This window comes from Coenobita brevimanus, chromosome 88 (assembly GCF_032717465.1).
Source record: "Coenobita brevimanus isolate Jiangsu-jjx chromosome 88, ASM3271746v2, whole genome shotgun sequence".
Taxonomy (NCBI): Eukaryota; Metazoa; Arthropoda; class Malacostraca; order Decapoda; family Coenobitidae; genus Coenobita; species Coenobita brevimanus.
The window spans coordinates 5,657,313-5,674,638 of NC_137041.1; the positions used below are offsets into that span (position 1 = coordinate 5,657,313).

The window sequence follows — 17,326 nt, forward strand, 5'->3', positions numbered from 1 at the left end:
TATCTACATATGGTATGTTTGTTAATTATTAACATATGTGGCATATGTCAACCCTACGTAACCGCAAAAGATGAAAGGATACCGGTACTAAAATAACAAAACTAATCATGTAAGATAGTTTTGTATTGCATAATTTACAGGTAAGGCCATGACAAGAAACTAGCCTACATTTTAAATTGTAGTAAGTGACTGAGGCCCGTTTAAGCAAAAATATAAATTAATTAATTAACTGTAATATTTGGAATAAAAATAAAACTTATGTTGGCAAAAAATACTTTGTCATCTTTGGTATACTGATAACACCCATATGGGCAAGAAGCTAATGTTTGATGTACAAGTAAAGCACATTTAAGTACAAAAAATAACCTACAGTAATCACTAAACACTGCAGAATATTCTGACCCATTTTTGTGTAAGCAAACTCCTCCTTTTAACACCTTTATTCATTACAGAAGCTACACTTGCATTAAGGGGCATGGTAAGGAGGATTAACTTTTGAAATACAGCGTAAAAATATAAATGGTTGGTGAACTAGTTGATGGAACGAATGCTAGCGTGTGTTTAAACAGGTGCCCATGTAGCGACCTAGCGTGATCCGAGACTAAACGAATGACGATCGCTTTCCGCGCCGATACTGAAAATGCCTTTAGATTTACTTTCAACATATTTTTGGAGCTTATTATTTTTAAATTTTGTCCGGATTAACAGAAATCCGGATTAAAGGGGTCCGGACTGAAGAGGTTCTACTGTAATAGGGATATAGTCTGGCTGACAAGTCTTAAGGGGTGGGGATCAACACAAGAAGTCATCTTCTTAATTCCCCACTATCTGTTCATAGGTAAGCATTCATAGGTAAGTCATTAACCTGCTGAAGGTTAAGTTATAGAGCAGTTGAAAAATTCACATATATACCGGTACTCACGTAAACACATACCATATATATAATTCATATATATACATAGGTAGATAGATAGATAGATATAGATATAGATAGACAGATAGATAGATAAAAAAATGTTAAAACCGCATAATGGAGTAGAAAAGCCGAAGAAGAGGGGAGGGGGGAAGGTGGAGGGAATGGCTGGGGGGAGGATTGGAGGAAGGAGATACCCTTCTTGCCCAGATGCACAAACGGCCTTAAGGCTACACACAGCCTTCAGTCGGGTATTTTTAAGGCCGTAGGTCGCTAAGGCCCATGCACGAAGCAGCTACAGGAGGGTGAGCCCTGTTAAGGCCGCCTCAGCCGCTGAGGCTGGGTCGGAGCAGCCTTACTGTATTGAGACCCATAAATAAAGTAACTCCGATTTGATATTCTCTATAGCACAAACCAGACCAAACTTGTTATTGTTTATCTCGGTATGGAGTTGATGGTTGCCTGTGAATTAGATCGTGCATTGCGAAGGGAATGGAAGTTTCCTGGATGAACTGAACCCCCATAACATAAATGATGAAAATGCATTGAGACAATAACGTCTCCCCAGCAGCGAATTCCTTCGTTTAACAGAACTTGAGCCTCATACTGGGAGTGTCAAGCTACACTCCATGCCAATCTTGCCTACGCAACAATTTTTGGCAACACAGAGGAATTTTCAGAGCGTTGTTGGAAAATGGTATTCATCAGTCAACAAGTATATCCAAAGTGATATCACATGCGACAGATGCTTTATACAGGAAATGACAGAAAAATTAAGAAGCCCAGTGCTTTGCTGAGAAGAACAGAGACTAGAGGGTTTCCACAGAATAAATCATTTTTCTAAAGTGCTTGGGTCCTCATGAGGAGGGAGCGAAAGAACACATCCCCAGTATCCCTACTTGTAAAGGGCAACTAAGGAGGAGCCTTTTTGTCTTCAGACCTTCCTTCCTAACTGTCCTCTTTTGTCTTCTCTCCTACCCCCTTTTCTAGATGTTTGCATGTTTCTTATGTTCTTTATTTTCCCTCTACTTCTGCTTTGCCATGCAGCCATTTTATGGATTTGTGATAATTCTTCATTGTTAACTTCCTAAAGTGCTTGGATCAAAGGATTGAACCCTCGTACCAATTAAGGCCCCAGATCACAAAGAACATGTATTTGTCAGTTGCAAAGGGTTCCATTCACTGGATGTGCAAGTTGTGACAGCAAAAAAAAAATGATATTGAGCTGTAATTACAGATATCCTGGCAGCAATCACGCTGCTTATATCTGGGCTAATTCTAACCTCCACCAGAGATGTGGACCAAGGTGTCTACAGTATGGTAACAGTTTTCTGCTAGGTAACTGTGGTTGCTGATTACTTTGTGTGAAGTTAGAGAATGGTTAAGTAAAACATGGCAAACATAATAGGTTACTGTTCATATTGCTAATATGTTTCTTTACTCCTAAACCCTCCCATCTTACTGATGTTTTAAAGGTTGTGTGGGTGTAATGCTGGGGAGCTTTTCATTGCACCCGACATTGTTTTCAATTAATTACTGGTACTTCACGTGCTTATCCTTGACTGTTGTGTAAATGTTACCGGCATTGTGTGAAAATAAGGTATTGTATAGAATGCCCAGGTATTCTGTAGAATGTCTAGCATTTTTTGGCAAAGTATGAACTAAACTTATTTCATCCTGACTTTATAAATTTTTACCTAGGGATTTTAATAGAATGCCTAGTTATTCTGTAGAATGTCTAGCATTTTTATGGCAAAGTATAATAAACAACAGGGAGTTAGGCAAGGATAATCTAGGTTAAGTTTAAGTAAGTTTAGGTCAGGTTAGGTTAGGCTAGGTAGGGTTAAGCTAATTTAGAAGAGCGCTGTGTTAGGCGTTTACCTAATTTAACCTAACCTAACCTACTACCTATATCGAACTTGAACGTAACCTAGAGTATCCCAGCCTAACCTAACCGCAGTCTAAATTAGCCTAACCTACTGAAATGACTGATTTCACATTTGCTGGTTTGCTACAGTTTGGTCGTTTCTCACTTTGCCTAAAACAAACACGGTAATCTACAGAATACCAAAGAAATGTGTACAGATGATTTTCTTAGACCTTGTCTTGAAATTTTAGCATTACATAGTTTACCTAGGCATTCTATGTGACGGGTTTCCCACTTTGCCGGTAACATAAACACTCGCTCTCGCCTCTCACCCCCAGCTGATTCATGAAGCTCTGTGATTGGCCCAGTATTTCTGTGTTCTGCCGTCTGATTGGTCGGAAGGGTCTCAGCTGACGCACGAGATTTCCCCCAAAACATTCCCTACAGTTAAGGCTAGCCTTAGCTAAGGCTAATGCACGAAACTTAAGTCAGCCTTAAGACAAGGCAAGGAGTCGTCATGCATGGGCCTTAGAGGCAGCCGTAGGGCCGCCTTTAATACAGTATTTCATATAAGGCCAGCCTTAAGGCTGCCATCCGATGGAGTTTTGTGCATCCCTGCCCAGAATATTGGTGATCCATCTCTCTATATCCCCTGTTATACCTACTGCCTGAAGCTTCGCCATGAGCCATCGGTGAGGTACTCTGTCGAATGCCTTTTCACAATCCAAGTAGTTGGCATCAACCCAGACCTGGTTGTCTACTGCATTCACTATGTCATCCAAGTATGTCAGCATGTTAGTGAGGCAACTTCTCTTGGTCCTAAACCCATGCTGCGCAGTACTTAGGATGTAGTTATTTTTCATGTGTGTTATAAGTTCCTCCCAAACAAAACTTTCCATAACTTTGGAGACAACGCTGGTAAGTGATACGGGTCGGTTATTTAGCGAATTGCTCTTATAACCCTTTTTGTGTATCGGTGTGATGTTAGCCCTTCTCCAGTCATAGGTACCTCTCCTGTGGCCATGGATAAATAAAATATGTCTGCTAGTGGCTCACTTAGCAGTCCAGCATACACCTTCAAGATGTGTGGTGAAATGCCATCCGGTCCTGGTGCTTTATTGGCATTCAGGGTTTCCAGCTTCTTTTTAACCATTGCAGCAGTAATATGGATAATGTTCAGTTCTTGTCCCTGGTAAACAGTGTCTGGTTCTGGTACTGGCATGGACGCATCTTCCACGATAAACATACCATTAAATGCTTCATTCATTGTTTGGGCTGTCTCTTCATCACTCTGCGTCAGTCTCCTGTCCCCCTTCAGCAAGCTCGCTACCCTCTCCTTCACACTGGTCTTTGATCTCACGTACGCCCAAAAGTGCTTGGGGTTTGCCTTCGCGTCATTTGCAACTTTCTTTTCAAAGTTGATTTTTTGCATTCTGCACTTCTCTTGTTGCTTTATCCCTCTCTATGTTGTAAAACTGTCTTCTCATAGCTGTTGTTCTTGCTGTGTACCTTTTCCAGGCTGCTTCCTTTTTGTCCAGTGCAGTTAATACCCTGTCAGTCATCCATTTAGGCCTCCTGGATGTTTGTTTGGGTTTATAAGTGGGTGTGCATTCTTCAACTACTCTGTTGTGTTCCTCCTTAAAGATGTCCCATTTGTTCTGTGTTGTTCTACCACTGAGCAGTTCACTCTACTTTATTTTCTCAAAGAGAAATTTCATTTTTTCAATATCTGCTTTATGGTAGTTTAACTTCCGTGTTTGGTCTTGATGTTGTGCTGCTGTGTCAGCAATGAAGGTAAATATTAGTACTGCATGTTTGCTGAGCCCCAAAAGGGGCAACATATTCAAGGTCCTCCACTTCACCCTCGCTTTTTGTGAATACAAGGTCCAACCGGGATGGATTTTCCATATCCCTCATATGAGTCCATTCATCAACGTGTTGCATCCAGAACACATCTCTCACTACTTCCAGAAGATTATTGGCCTGTTTAAAGCCCTGGGTGCCCTCCTGCACTCTACTTTCTTCCCATACTGTATTTCCAAAGTTAAAATCCCCACACACCAAAATTTGTTTATCCCTGCTATACTCATCACTCGCACTTATGATATCGCATATACAGTATTATCATTATTCAGTGTTGTTGATGTGGGTGCCCTATAAATTACTCCAAGGACGATGTCTTTTCCTCCTCTGCACTTCACTTCACACCACACTGTCTCCTCTGCTTCATGTTGCATAAGAAAGCTGAATGAGTCACCATCCGTTACTAAGTTCCTGTGCGTCAGAATTGTCACTCCTCCACCTGGTGCCTTCTGATCCTGTCTGTCCTTTCTGGTGACCACATACATGTTGGTATCAAAAAGGTTCATGTTTAGCATTTCTTCGTTTGTTTTTGTCTCCGTCACAAACACAAAGTCAGGTTGTTCCCACTGGATTAGGCTGCCCAGTTCAGCTGTCTTGTTCCCCAGTCCATCCAAATCTGAAGCTTTGAGGCGAGTGCTTCCTGGGTGGGGAATCTTCTGTACATGCAATGCTAGTTTTGGTGGGCCCTGTAGGACCTGAAATGAAGTGGCCTTCGTTCCACTCGTCCATCCTTACCCACAGCTACTCCGGTTACTGTACCTTTCCCATAGTTCACTATCCACCTGTGTGTCTTGGAATCCCCTTCTTTCTCATTATTTTCCTTCGCCTGTGCCTGCAGTTCCTTCCTGGTACTCCTTTCCTTTTTGGACCTATCTTTGAAGATTCTAATTTCATGCTTATCCCTGTCCTCCAGGTTAGCAATAGCCCACAGTATCCTGGTAGTCATGTCCTCCGTCTGCAGCCGCACCTTCAGTAGTCTCGGTCTCTGTTCCATACCCTCTCGCATGTTACGTCCAGGGTACAGCCTAGTTGTTTCCACAATAGTGAAATCTATGGCCTCCATCTTCAGTTTTGTTGTGAAAAGATCTGCCACTGCTGCTACATCATAGTCCCTGCCCACCTGCATATCATCAGTGTCTGGCTCCACAACAACAGTCACTATTACATTCTTGGCCCTATAAACTCTGTCCCTTTCATCTTCAACTGCTGCACTCACCTGTCTTTTCATGTCATCCCTTATCTTGGCTTCACAGTCCTCTATCATGGTGGCTGCTTTTTTCTCATCAGGCCCCACCACCGTGCCTTGTTTAACCACTTTTTCCTCTTGTTTAGCCATCTTTTCCTCCAGTTCATTTATTCTTTCAGTGTTGCTGTTGACCTGGTCCCTTAGGGAGAGCTAGGGTATCAATAAACTGTGTCAGTAAAACTTGACACGGGGGCCACACTTGATGAGTGCGTCATAATCTTCCTTGCTCAATTCCTCACATTTTGCGTGAACCCAAAATTTACAAGTCACAACAAACTCCGTCACCATTCTTACCAGAGCTTGTTACCTCCTCATTGCAGTGGCCATAAATGTCTGTTGGCTTTGTTGTTTTTGCAGCAACAATGTTCGCCATGTTGGTTTCTCTCTCACTTGTCTCTTGAACAGACTGATGTATCTGACGCGAAATAAAACTTATTAATATTTTCTTCTCACGTATCACGATATAAAACGTTGATATGACAAAGCTGTAATAAAACCCATATTGACTTACAGATATAAAAAAAATTATATTCAGCACCTCTTCACCTTTGTTGACAGAATCAGCTGCAGTAGCGACGTATATTGTTGTCTTGTCAGCTGGGTTGTTGTTTGGGAAAATGGCAGAAAACCAAATACTCACCACATTAAAGATCCTATTAATTGGAGAGAGTGGTGTAGGAAAATCAAGGTAAGCAGTGATAGCGTGACACTTGCAGAAATTTTCTAACTTTAAAGTTGAAGTAACCCCGAGGACACATCTTACGTCACTGTGTAGTTATTTATCCACATATATCGTTTAAGGTTCTGTATGCTGTACGATTAAAGGCTTGGCTTGCGTTCTGTTAAAAGTGGCAGACTTATACAGAGCGGTTCAAGTTTGTTTTTGTTAAACATGGTCGTTTTCTTATAGTACGATTTACGAAAACAGTTATAAATGTGGCTATGTTTATGTCAGTAATAGGATTTTACTGAAAGGCTGTTATAAGTAATTACCTTAGTCTGTATTGTAAAAAGTGTGCCTTTGGATTTTTGGGCATGTTGGGTCACAGATGGTTAGATGTTTACAAAAGGAGTATTTTGATCGATAGGGGCCCCAGTATGGAGAAGTTCGGTACCGTATTTTACAAGTTGCAAACATGCAGCTTAGTAATATTACCACCATAAATGTATAGTATATTACCTAAGAATGCTAATGAACCCCCATAACCCCATTTGGAAATCAGTATTTACGGAGATACGGTAATGAATTTGATTTAAATTCCCCCAAAAACTTACCTTGGATCTTCACTCGGCCAGTCCATGTAAAAAATGTGTGCATTCGTACATGTGTTTCGCCTTCCTTCAACTGTGCATGCGTCTGCTAGGTCTGTTTCACCCACTCATAGGCATATTTTAGGTCTCATGATGGTATTCTACCAGTTATTTTGAAGAGCGGTCTTGGATTCCTCCTGGGTGGGAAATTCAGACCCTTCTCGCTATGGCTTCAGAAGAAGTAAGACGTGATCTGTGCTCCAGGTGTGATACTGACTACTTATGAGTTATTAAATGTTTCCACTCAGTGGTTTTGGATGCGATTTGAGTGATTTTTGCCTTTGTTTTCTGTCAAAAATGTTTCATTTCAGCTTTTCATCCAGTCAAAGTCATGATTGGAAAAGAGACAAAAAAAGCATTTCCGACAAAAATGAAGGTAAAAATCACTCTATCTATCTATCTATTTATTGCCAGACGCCACAATCCCGCAAGGGGTGGCCATTTGAACCGAGTTAGTTGTTTTATGGGGAGGGGCACTAACCCTCCACCAACCCACTTGTTGACACGTAGGGAGCACACTCACAACTCATTAAAAACAACCAGAAAAATATGCTGCACAACCTGGACCAATGTATTTCTAAGGTAAGCATTCTGCTGCAGCAGGTTATGTTAGGTTAGGTTTGGTTACGTTTGGTTAGGCTGGGTTAGGTTAGGTTAGGTTAGGTCTGTTTGGTAGTAGTAGTAGTTGTTCCCTAGGCAGTCTGGCCGAACAGCCCCGAGTCCCTTAGGAAGGCCATGGCCGAGACTATGCTTTCCCACAGAGCTCTCAAAGAGTGTATGTTGTGTTGTTGGCATAGGTGATGGTGTGCAATGCAGTCTTCCATAATGTGCTTAATAGTATGGGGTGCTGTGTTGCATCCTGGACAGGCATCAGCAACGGAGTCATCCAGCCTCTTTTGGTAGCTTAAGAGGGCTGGATGGTGCCCACATCTCAGCCTGGCCAGGTGGACCCTGTCCTCACGAGGGAGATAGGATTCAGAAGGGTGGATGTCAGGAGGCCGTGCATGCAGCTGTGTGTTGTCTTTAAGTGACTGAATGGAGCGGCGAGTGATCTGAGTGTGGATATGCTTCTGGAAGCTGGTCTGAGGGGGGAGAGATGACAGTATTTGTGTATGGTATCATGTGCTGGGTGTTGTTTTGATGTTCCTTGGTGTGGGTGGATGTGCTGCCATGTAATATAGTGGATGTTGTGGGTTTGTGGAGGCTGCAGCAAGAAACTGGGTATGTCTAGGTGATCCTTGACTTTGAGGACTTTGGTTTCTTGATGTAGGTGGTCTGTGGGTGTAGTAGCTGTGCAGCCTGTGATTATTTTTAGGGCCTTGTTCTGTATAGTATGTAGTGTTTTGGTGTGGTTAGAAGCCCAGGCAGGGCTTGCATAATTCATCACTGAACGTATGTGTTGTTTGTATACTGTGGTGGTGGTCTGTTTGGTTAGATTAACTGGCTTTGCAGCATAGTTTTCTGGTGGTTTTTTATGCGATTTCGGTGATTTTTGCCTTCGTTTCCTGTCGGTTAGGTTAGGTTTGGTTACGTTAGGTTTGGGCTGTTTGGTTATGTTAACTGGTTATGCAGAATATTTTTCTGGTGGTTTTTTATGTGATTTGAGTGATTTTTGCATTATTTTTTTTCCGAAATGCCTGAGTCAGTTTTAGCAAATAAAGTTAGGGAACTATCTATCTATCTATCTGTTGCCAAATTCCTCAATCCTGTACGAGGTGGCCAAAAACAAATCGCCTCCACGTCGCCCGGTCCCCCGCCATTTCACTGCCCTGATCCAAACTCACACCCCCCTCTCTCATATACCTCTCCACCCCATCCCTCCATCTCATCCTCAGCCTCTCCCCTCCCTCTCCCCCCCCCCTCCACCTCACTCACATACACTCTCCTCATCAGTCTTTCACCCTCCATCCCCTCCACATGGCCAAACCACCTCAGTGTGTTCCTCCTGACGCTTCCTATCACATCCACATCTACACCACAATGCTCCCTTATATCCTCATGTCAGCCTGTCTCTCCATGTGACTCCACAGGCTCCTCATAACTCATTTCCACTGCTCTCACTCTTGGCTTGTGTTCTTCCAACAATGTGCAAGCTTCACTTCCAGTTGTTAGAGTTAGTATCACAATACTGTCATGCAGTAACTTTTTCACTTCGATGCTCACTTCTCTGTTTCTTATCACTGCTTTCAAGGAACCAGCAACCTTTCTTCCTTGTCGTACCCTTTCAAGCACATCATCCTCCAAACTTCCATCCTTACTCATCACACTACCCAAATACTTAAACGTACTCACATTTTCCATTTCCCCACCATCCAACCTCACTGTACATTCACTGACTTCACCTCTCTCAAAGACCATCACTTTACTCTTCCCTACATTCACCTTTAGATTCCGTTTCTTGCACACTCTCCCAAACTCATCCACCAAGCCTTGCAGCTCCCCTTTGTCTTCACTCAACAACACAGTATCATCTGCAAACAACAGTACAGGGAGTTTCCAAACACTATCCTCTCTCACCAGGGTCACTCCAACATGCACTACCCTACCTTGTACCTCTTTTATTACCCCATCCATGAACAGATTGAACAACCATGGAGACATGACACATCCCTGTTTCAACCCAACTTCCGAAGAGAAAAATTCACTTACTTCACCATCCACACACACTGCAGCCTTAGCACCATCATACATACTCTTCACAGCATTCAACAACTTTCCATCTACTCCATATATTCTTAATACTTTCCACAATCCTTGTCTATCCACCCTGTCATATGCTTTCTCCAAATCCATGAAAGCCGCATACAACTTCTTTCCCTTCTCTAGAAACTTTTCCACTAAAGATCTAAGAATGAATATCTGATCTACACAACCTCTTCCCTTCCTAAAGCCTCCCTGTTCTTCTCCAACTAATTTCTCTGTTCTTTCTCTAACTCTGTCAATAAGTATCCTACCATACACTTTTCCTATTATACTAAGAAGACAAATGCCCCTATGATTACCACACACTTCTTTTTCCCCTTTTCCTTTGTACAAGGGAATAATTATACCTGACTTCCAATCCTCCGGGACTCTACCTTCCTCCCAGGCCAATCTGCACATCTTCCACATCCATTCTACTACTATCTCTCCCCCATGCTTCAGCATTTCACCACACACTCCATCAATTCCTGGGGCTTTCCCCAATTTAACTTTCTTCATTGCTTCCACAACTTCTATCCTACTGATTTCTTCCTGTCTTCTCACCTCCCTCCTTCTCCCAGCCATTCCCCAGCCACTTATATTCGCGTTACTTCCATCCTGTATGTTCAACAATTCCTTAGTGTGTTCTCTCCATCTGCTCACTTTTTCTCCCTTCTCCACTAGTAATCTACCATTTTTATCTTTCACTCCCCTGCTAACCTCACTTCCACCCTGTCTTACTCTCTTCACCTCTTTCCAGAACATCTTCTTACAGTCCCTCCACTTTACACTCAGATTCCTTCTAAATTCCTCATCCACTCTCTTCTTACTCTCTCTTACTAACCCTTTCATCTCTCTCTTTCTTTCTACATATAACTCTCTCTTCTGCCTCTCAACTTCTTCCACGCCCCTATTTCTCATCCATCCATTGTATGCTTTCTTCTTTTGTGCCACAACCTGTCTCACCTCTTCAGTCCACCACGCTGTTCTTTGCACCCCCCTCCGTCTTCTGTTCATCCCACACACCACATCACATGCTGCACATATTTCTTCTGTAAATATCCTGCACATACCTTCCACGTCCCCCATCTGCTTCAATTCATATTTGCCCAATCGTTCCTCCACTTCTCTCTTATACTCTGCCTTTTTCTCATCCTCTTGTAACCTTTCCACTCTCCTTGCAACTACCCCTTCCTCTCGTCTTTCCCTTCTTCTATTCCTCCATCTTACTTGTATCCTAATTCTGGCCACCACCAACTAGTGGTCAGAAAGTCCACTCCCCCAGCCTCTATAAGCTCTTGCATCCATTACACATCTTCGCATCCTTTCATCCACACACTTAGTCAGTCACTGCCTTCCTTTCATTCAGTTCACCACCCACCCTTCTCATCACTCGCCATGTTTACCTGTGGATCATTTTATGCCTGAAGAAGGTATTGGCTATCACCAACCCCCTCCCAGCACAAATGTCCACTAACGCACTCCCATTCTCATCTATCGCCGCAGGCACACCCCACTCACCAACTACTTCATCCACCTTCACATTCCCTACTTTACCATTCATATCACCGATCAAAAACACTTTCTCATTCCTTCCAAACTTTTCCATGCACACTTCCACATTTGTCCAGAACTCTTCTCTCACTCTGCTAGCACGATCTTGCGTTGGCGCATACACACACACAATCGCCCACATTTGTATTCCAACTTTCAACTTTACCCACACAATCCTTGACCCAACTGATCCATACTGTCTTATGCTTTTCTTCCATCTTTTACTCACAACTATACATACTCCTTCCTTTGCCCTCTTATTCTCACCTACTCCTGCACATATACCCCATCCATAATCCCATTCTCTCACACTTTCTCCTCTCCATTTTATTTCAGTTATTCCACATACATCCACTTTCGCACCCTCAAGCACCTGGACAATCTCTCTCTCTTTCACCTCATCATTCGCTCCTCTTACATTCCATGTAGCCATTACCAAGTCCTTTGTCCGGTCCTGGGTCGTCATCGTTTGGTCAGCCCTTGTCCGAGGCTTCTTGTTTGTTTTTTTAGTTAGTTGTTTTCCGGGGAGGGGCACTAACCCTCCGCCAACCCTTTTAGTCGCCTTTTACGACAAGCAGGGATACTGGGGGAGTATTCTTGAAAAACCCCCCTACCCCCAGGGTTATTGGCGGTACTGTCAAAGAAGAGGGAGAGTAGCCATGTGCGAAATGCCACAAGGGCATAGGAAGTAGTTCTATCCTGTGCAGTGTCTGTGATAAGTGGATGCATAAGAGATGTAGTGGTATTAGAGGCAGACTGCGAGATAATGCTGATTTCATGTGTGTGGGTGTGTTGGGGAGAGCAGGTGGCGATTGTCAGGCGTGAAAGGATTGAACTTGCTGGTGAGTCTCTTGAGTGTGTAGAAGAGTTTTGATATTTGGGAGACATGTTATTTGCTGGAGGAGGGGTTGGAGCTAGCTCATTGGCTAGAGTGAGGGGTGGTTGGAGGAAGTTCAGGGAGCTTTGCTGTTTCTCTTGATAGTGAGAGGGCCGTCCCTCTGTGCTAAAGGATCTTTGTATTCAGCATGTGTTTGGAGTGCAATGCTGTATGTTAGTGAGACATGGACAGTAAAGGAAGAGGATATTTTTAGGCTCACATGTACAGAAATGACAATGATTAGGTGGATGTGCGGTGTGTTCCTGAGTGTGGGGCCTGAAGGGGCAAGGTTTACTATGGAGGGGTAGGATGGGACTGGAGTGTATTCGTGTTGTGATGAGAGGTAGTATGAGATGGTCTGGGCACTTGGAGAGGATGGGGGATGATAATTGGGTCCAGAAGTTGAGAAGTGTTTATGTTTGGGGTAGAGTTGCAAGAGGTGGACCGAAAAAGACCTGAGACAAGGTCATTGAATGTGACCTCAGGGGTAAGGGACTGAATAGGGAAGTTGCCGTAGATCGAGGCATGGGGAGCCTCCATTAGGTGACCAAGGCCAGTGCATGCAAACACGTTGGAGCCTTCAAAAACGAACAAACGAATGAAATTTCAGGGTGATTAATCTGTTCAGTCCAGTGACATTCATGATTTCATTTATGCTGCCTGTAGGTGATTTTATTTTCCTTTAGATAAGCTGTTTAGCTGAAGGGGTTAGATGTGGCTTTCATTGACACCTTGACTATAAAAAGTCCTCTCTAAGATAAGTACCATCTTGAGGCATAAAACTTTTGCCCCAGATAATGAAGGTAATGGAGAGAGTCCTAGAAGGTATAAGGGAAAGAGGAATATTGATGAGAGACAATTTGGGTTTATGCCAGGCAAAGGGACCACTGATGCAATATTCTTTGTCCAGCAGCCTCAGGAAAAATGTATAGGAAAGAAGAGGGTGCTGTACTTCATTTTTGTTGATTTAGCAATTGGAGAGGGCCTGTGACAGAATCCCTAGGGAGGAGGTGAGGTGAGCAATGATAAGGCTTGGGATTGAGGAGTGGCTGGTTAGAGTGGTTTTGGCTATGTATGTGGATGCTCACTCCAGGGTGATAGTGAATGGAAATTTGAGTGATGAGTTTTCCATGAATGTTGGCATGCATCAGGGGTCAGTCTGGAGCCCCATGTTGTTTGTCATGGTGCTTCAGAAATGGACACCTATGGGAGATGTTGTATGCTGATGACTTGGTGTTGATTGCAGAGAATGAAAGGGAGGCAGAGGAAAGATATAGGAAATGGAGAAATGGAATGGGACAAAAAGGTTTGAGAGCAAATGCAAATAAAACAAAAGTGATGATATCTAGGGTTGGTGGCAGTAGCCTACAGTTGAAACAGAAGTGTGGTCATCTACAGTTTGCTAGAGGGGTGTGGGAAGTAACTCCATCTTGTTTAGTGTTTGTAATAAGTGGGTGCATAAGAGATGTAGTGGTATTAGAGCTAGACTGTGAAATAATGCCAGTTTCATGTGTGTGTGGTGTGTTGATGAGAGCATGTAGAGATTGTCAGGCATGAAAGGATTGATCTTGCTGGAGAGCCTCAAGTGTGTGGAGGAGCTTTGTTAATAGGAGACATGGTATGTGCTGGAGGTGGGTCTGGGACTTGCTCTGTGGGTAGGATAAGGAGTGGGTGGAGGAAGTTCAGGGAGCTGTTACCTCTTCTAGCAGTTAGAGAGCTCGCTGTCTGTGGTAAGGGATCTTTGTATGCAGCATGTGCTAGGAGTGTAATGCTGTATGGTAGTGAGACCTGAGCAGTGAAGGATGAGGATATTCATAGGCTCAAACGTACAGAAATGACAATGAATATGTGATGCATCTTTGAATTCGACGCCTAGGGGGGCTAGGTTTGTGATTGAAGAGTTGAGGGGAAGAATGGGACTGGAATGTATTGGTTTTGTGATGGGGAGGGATAGATTGAGATGGTTTGGACACATTGAGAGGATGGAGGATGGCCATTGGGTGCGGAGAGCGAGAAGTGTGAACATCAAGGGTTTGCTAGAGGCAGACTGAAAAAAGACTTAGGATGATGAGGTGACCTCAGGGAAGAGGGACTGAATAGGGAGGCTGCCAGAGATTGAGCAGTGTGGAGATCTGCCATTAGGTGCCAAGACCGATGCATGCAAGCGTGATGCAGCCTTTATAAATGATACAATAAATGATATGTAGCAAGACTAAACCAACAGAATATTTATTCAGCAATTTAATAAGGGCAGTTTATTGACCAAAAACATTAATTTTTGCTTCCAAACAAAAGTGAAAGTATGTATTATGATAGAGGAAGTTCTAAAATAGCAACTAGGAAAAAAAAAAAAAAAGCTTTGGCTGGGTGACATGAGTGACCACTCTAATATGCAGGGCCTCAAATATGGTAAATAATGGTCCACTGCTGACTTGAACCTTTCTCCAGTGAGAGAGATTGGAGAAATAAAGTTAAAAAAAAAAAAATAGTGATAGAATTAACCTCATCACTACAATGATGATGAGGAAATGGAAAATGTGAGTACTGGTACATTTAAGTACTTCTGTAGTGTGATGAGTAAGGATGGAAGTTTGGAGGGTGAAGTGCTTGAAAGGGTACAGTCAGGAAGAAAGGTTGCTGGTTCCTAGAAAGCAGTGATAAGAAACAGGGAAATGAGCATGGAGGTGAAGAAGTTACTACATGACAGTATTGTGATACCAACTCTAACGTATGGAAGTGAAGCTTGGACGTTGTTGGAGGGACACACGTCAAGAGTGAGAACAGTGGAAATGAGCTATTTGAGAAGAGCCTGTGAGTCACATGGAGAGACAGACTGACAAATGAGGATGTGAAGGAGCATTGTGGTGTGGATGTGGGTGTGATAGGAAGTAATAGAAAAACATTGAGGTGGTTTGGCCATGTGGAGAGGATGGAGAGTGAGAAACTGACGAAGAGAGTGTATGTGAGTGAGGTGGTGCGGGAGAGAGGGAGGGAGAGGCCAAGGATGGGATGGAGGGATGGAGTGGAGAGGTATATGAGTGAGGGAGGAGGGCAGTGAAATGGCGGGGGACAGGACGATGTGGAGACGATTTGTTTGTGGCCACCCCGTATGGGATTAAGGCGTCTGGCAATAGATAGGTAATCTACGATGATATCCTTTTACAGCACATCCCTGTTATCTGGATGGGATTATGTTATGGAAATTGGATTGGATTACTGGGAGGATTAAAACATGCATTTATTACCTGACTCGCAGGTTCCTCCATGAATGGTGCAGCACCTTGACAGAAGATTACTTAGGTAGTGTTTTTGTGCTGAGTTACATACTTACCACAAGGATATTACTATGGTGTGTATATTTTAATACAGTTTGTTTTAGCTCAAATATTTTACCATTTAAGACAATGAATGGTATGTGAGATACAGCTTTTTTCAATTTATATGATATCATCCCAGCCTTAATTAGAGCCCAAAAAAGTGGAGAAATAAGTGCTAGAAAACTCATAAGAGTCCAGGGTCATTGAGTATAGCAAACATTTATCCTTTTTTCATTATTGCCTAGCCAGCTCTGATACAGTTCTGATTACTGGATAATTTTACCCTTCCAGTACCGATAGTTACTGATATTAATCAGATTTTGCATTCTGATTTACAGCACTAGGAAATGGTCCTAACTCATTTCACATTGTTTTAGCCATGTATCGATAAGATAACAAGGGTGTGCTTTAAATTTCATTGTTTGTGTCTCCTTGCAATTTTATTCAGTTTAGGGAAGACTGTTTGAACTGGAAAGGATAGGTGTAGTCATTATTAACCTCTTCACTACTGGTACTTGTGCACTTTCTTCATTGTTTGTGTCTCCTTGCAATATTATTCAGTTTAGGGGAGACTGTTTGAACTGGAAAGGGTAGATGTAGTCTTTATTAACCTCTTCACTACTGGTACTTGTGCACTTTCTTCAGATTGCCAGGTAGTAACCGGGGTAAAATAATTGCATTCAGTGTTATTTCACATTGTTTTATCTGTGTATCGATAGGATAACAAGGGTGTGCTTTACATTTCTTTGTTTGTGTCTCCTTGCAGTTTTATTCAGTTTTGGGGAGACTGAACAGGAAAGGGTAGATGTAGCATTTATTAACCTCTTTACTACTGGTACTTGTGCACTTTCTTCAGTTTGCCAGGTAGTAACTGGGTAAAATCATTGCATTCAGTGTCATTGTTCTGAAAGGTATGAGTCCATCCATCCATCCATCATCCATTCCTGTGTTGCCACATGAGGAGCATAGGAGACTTGTAGGAAAAGCTAGAAGACATTCTTTTGCCAATTTTTTTCTGTAGCTTTGTGGGATGATGCATTACAGTGATACCTCGATATACGATACCCCTAGATGCAATACCCTGCCTTAACAATGGGGGTAGAAATACCACCATACCCCGCCTAACGATGGCCAAACCCCAGTTTAACGATTGATTTTTATTTTTTTCTACCAATTTTAATAATATCTTAGACTAAAATTATGTGTTCAGGTTGATTTATAAACTGTTTTTAGACTTGGATCAATGTGTTTTAGCCATAGGTGGGGTGAACATTATCATTTTGGGGTACAGTTTAGTAAGCTCAGTTTTTTCCTGACTTACATTTGACGATTTTCAGATTTTATTTGTTGGTTTTAATGAGTTGTTTACAGGTGTCAGGCATAGGTTAGCTTCCTTGACAGCTGTTATGCCATTTAGATTGGCTTTAAACTTGTTTTGGGCCTCATTTGGGTGGGTTTTGGGCTTGGTTTATGAGGAAACTTAAGGCTGGTAAACACTCCACATTACTTTACATATTAAAAGTGCCCCGATATACGATACCCTGCCTAACAATGGGGTTTTACCTAACTAATTATATCATTAAACCGGGGTATGCCTATACTTTGTTGTTTAGTGTACTAACTCAGTGCAGATGTATTGGAACTGACATAATATGGGATAACTGGTTTCTCTTGTCTGATCACTACCCTTATGTTA

At 42.6% G+C, this 17,326-nt stretch overlaps 1 protein-coding gene across 1 annotated transcript in view; it reads left to right on the top strand.

Annotated features, from left to right (window-relative positions):
• The first annotated feature begins 6,452 nt into the window (after window positions 1-6,452).
• LOC145411193 (ras-related protein Rab-18-like) overlaps window positions 6,453-17,326 on the top strand; it is a 35,984-nt gene continuing 25,110 nt past the window's right edge. The window contains exon 1 of the mRNA XM_080281253.1: window positions 6,453-6,577. Within this exon, the coding sequence (XP_080137379.1) occupies window positions 6,507-6,577 (71 nt within the window). The 5' untranslated portion in view covers window positions 6,453-6,506. The remainder of the gene's footprint in view (window positions 6,578-17,326) is intronic.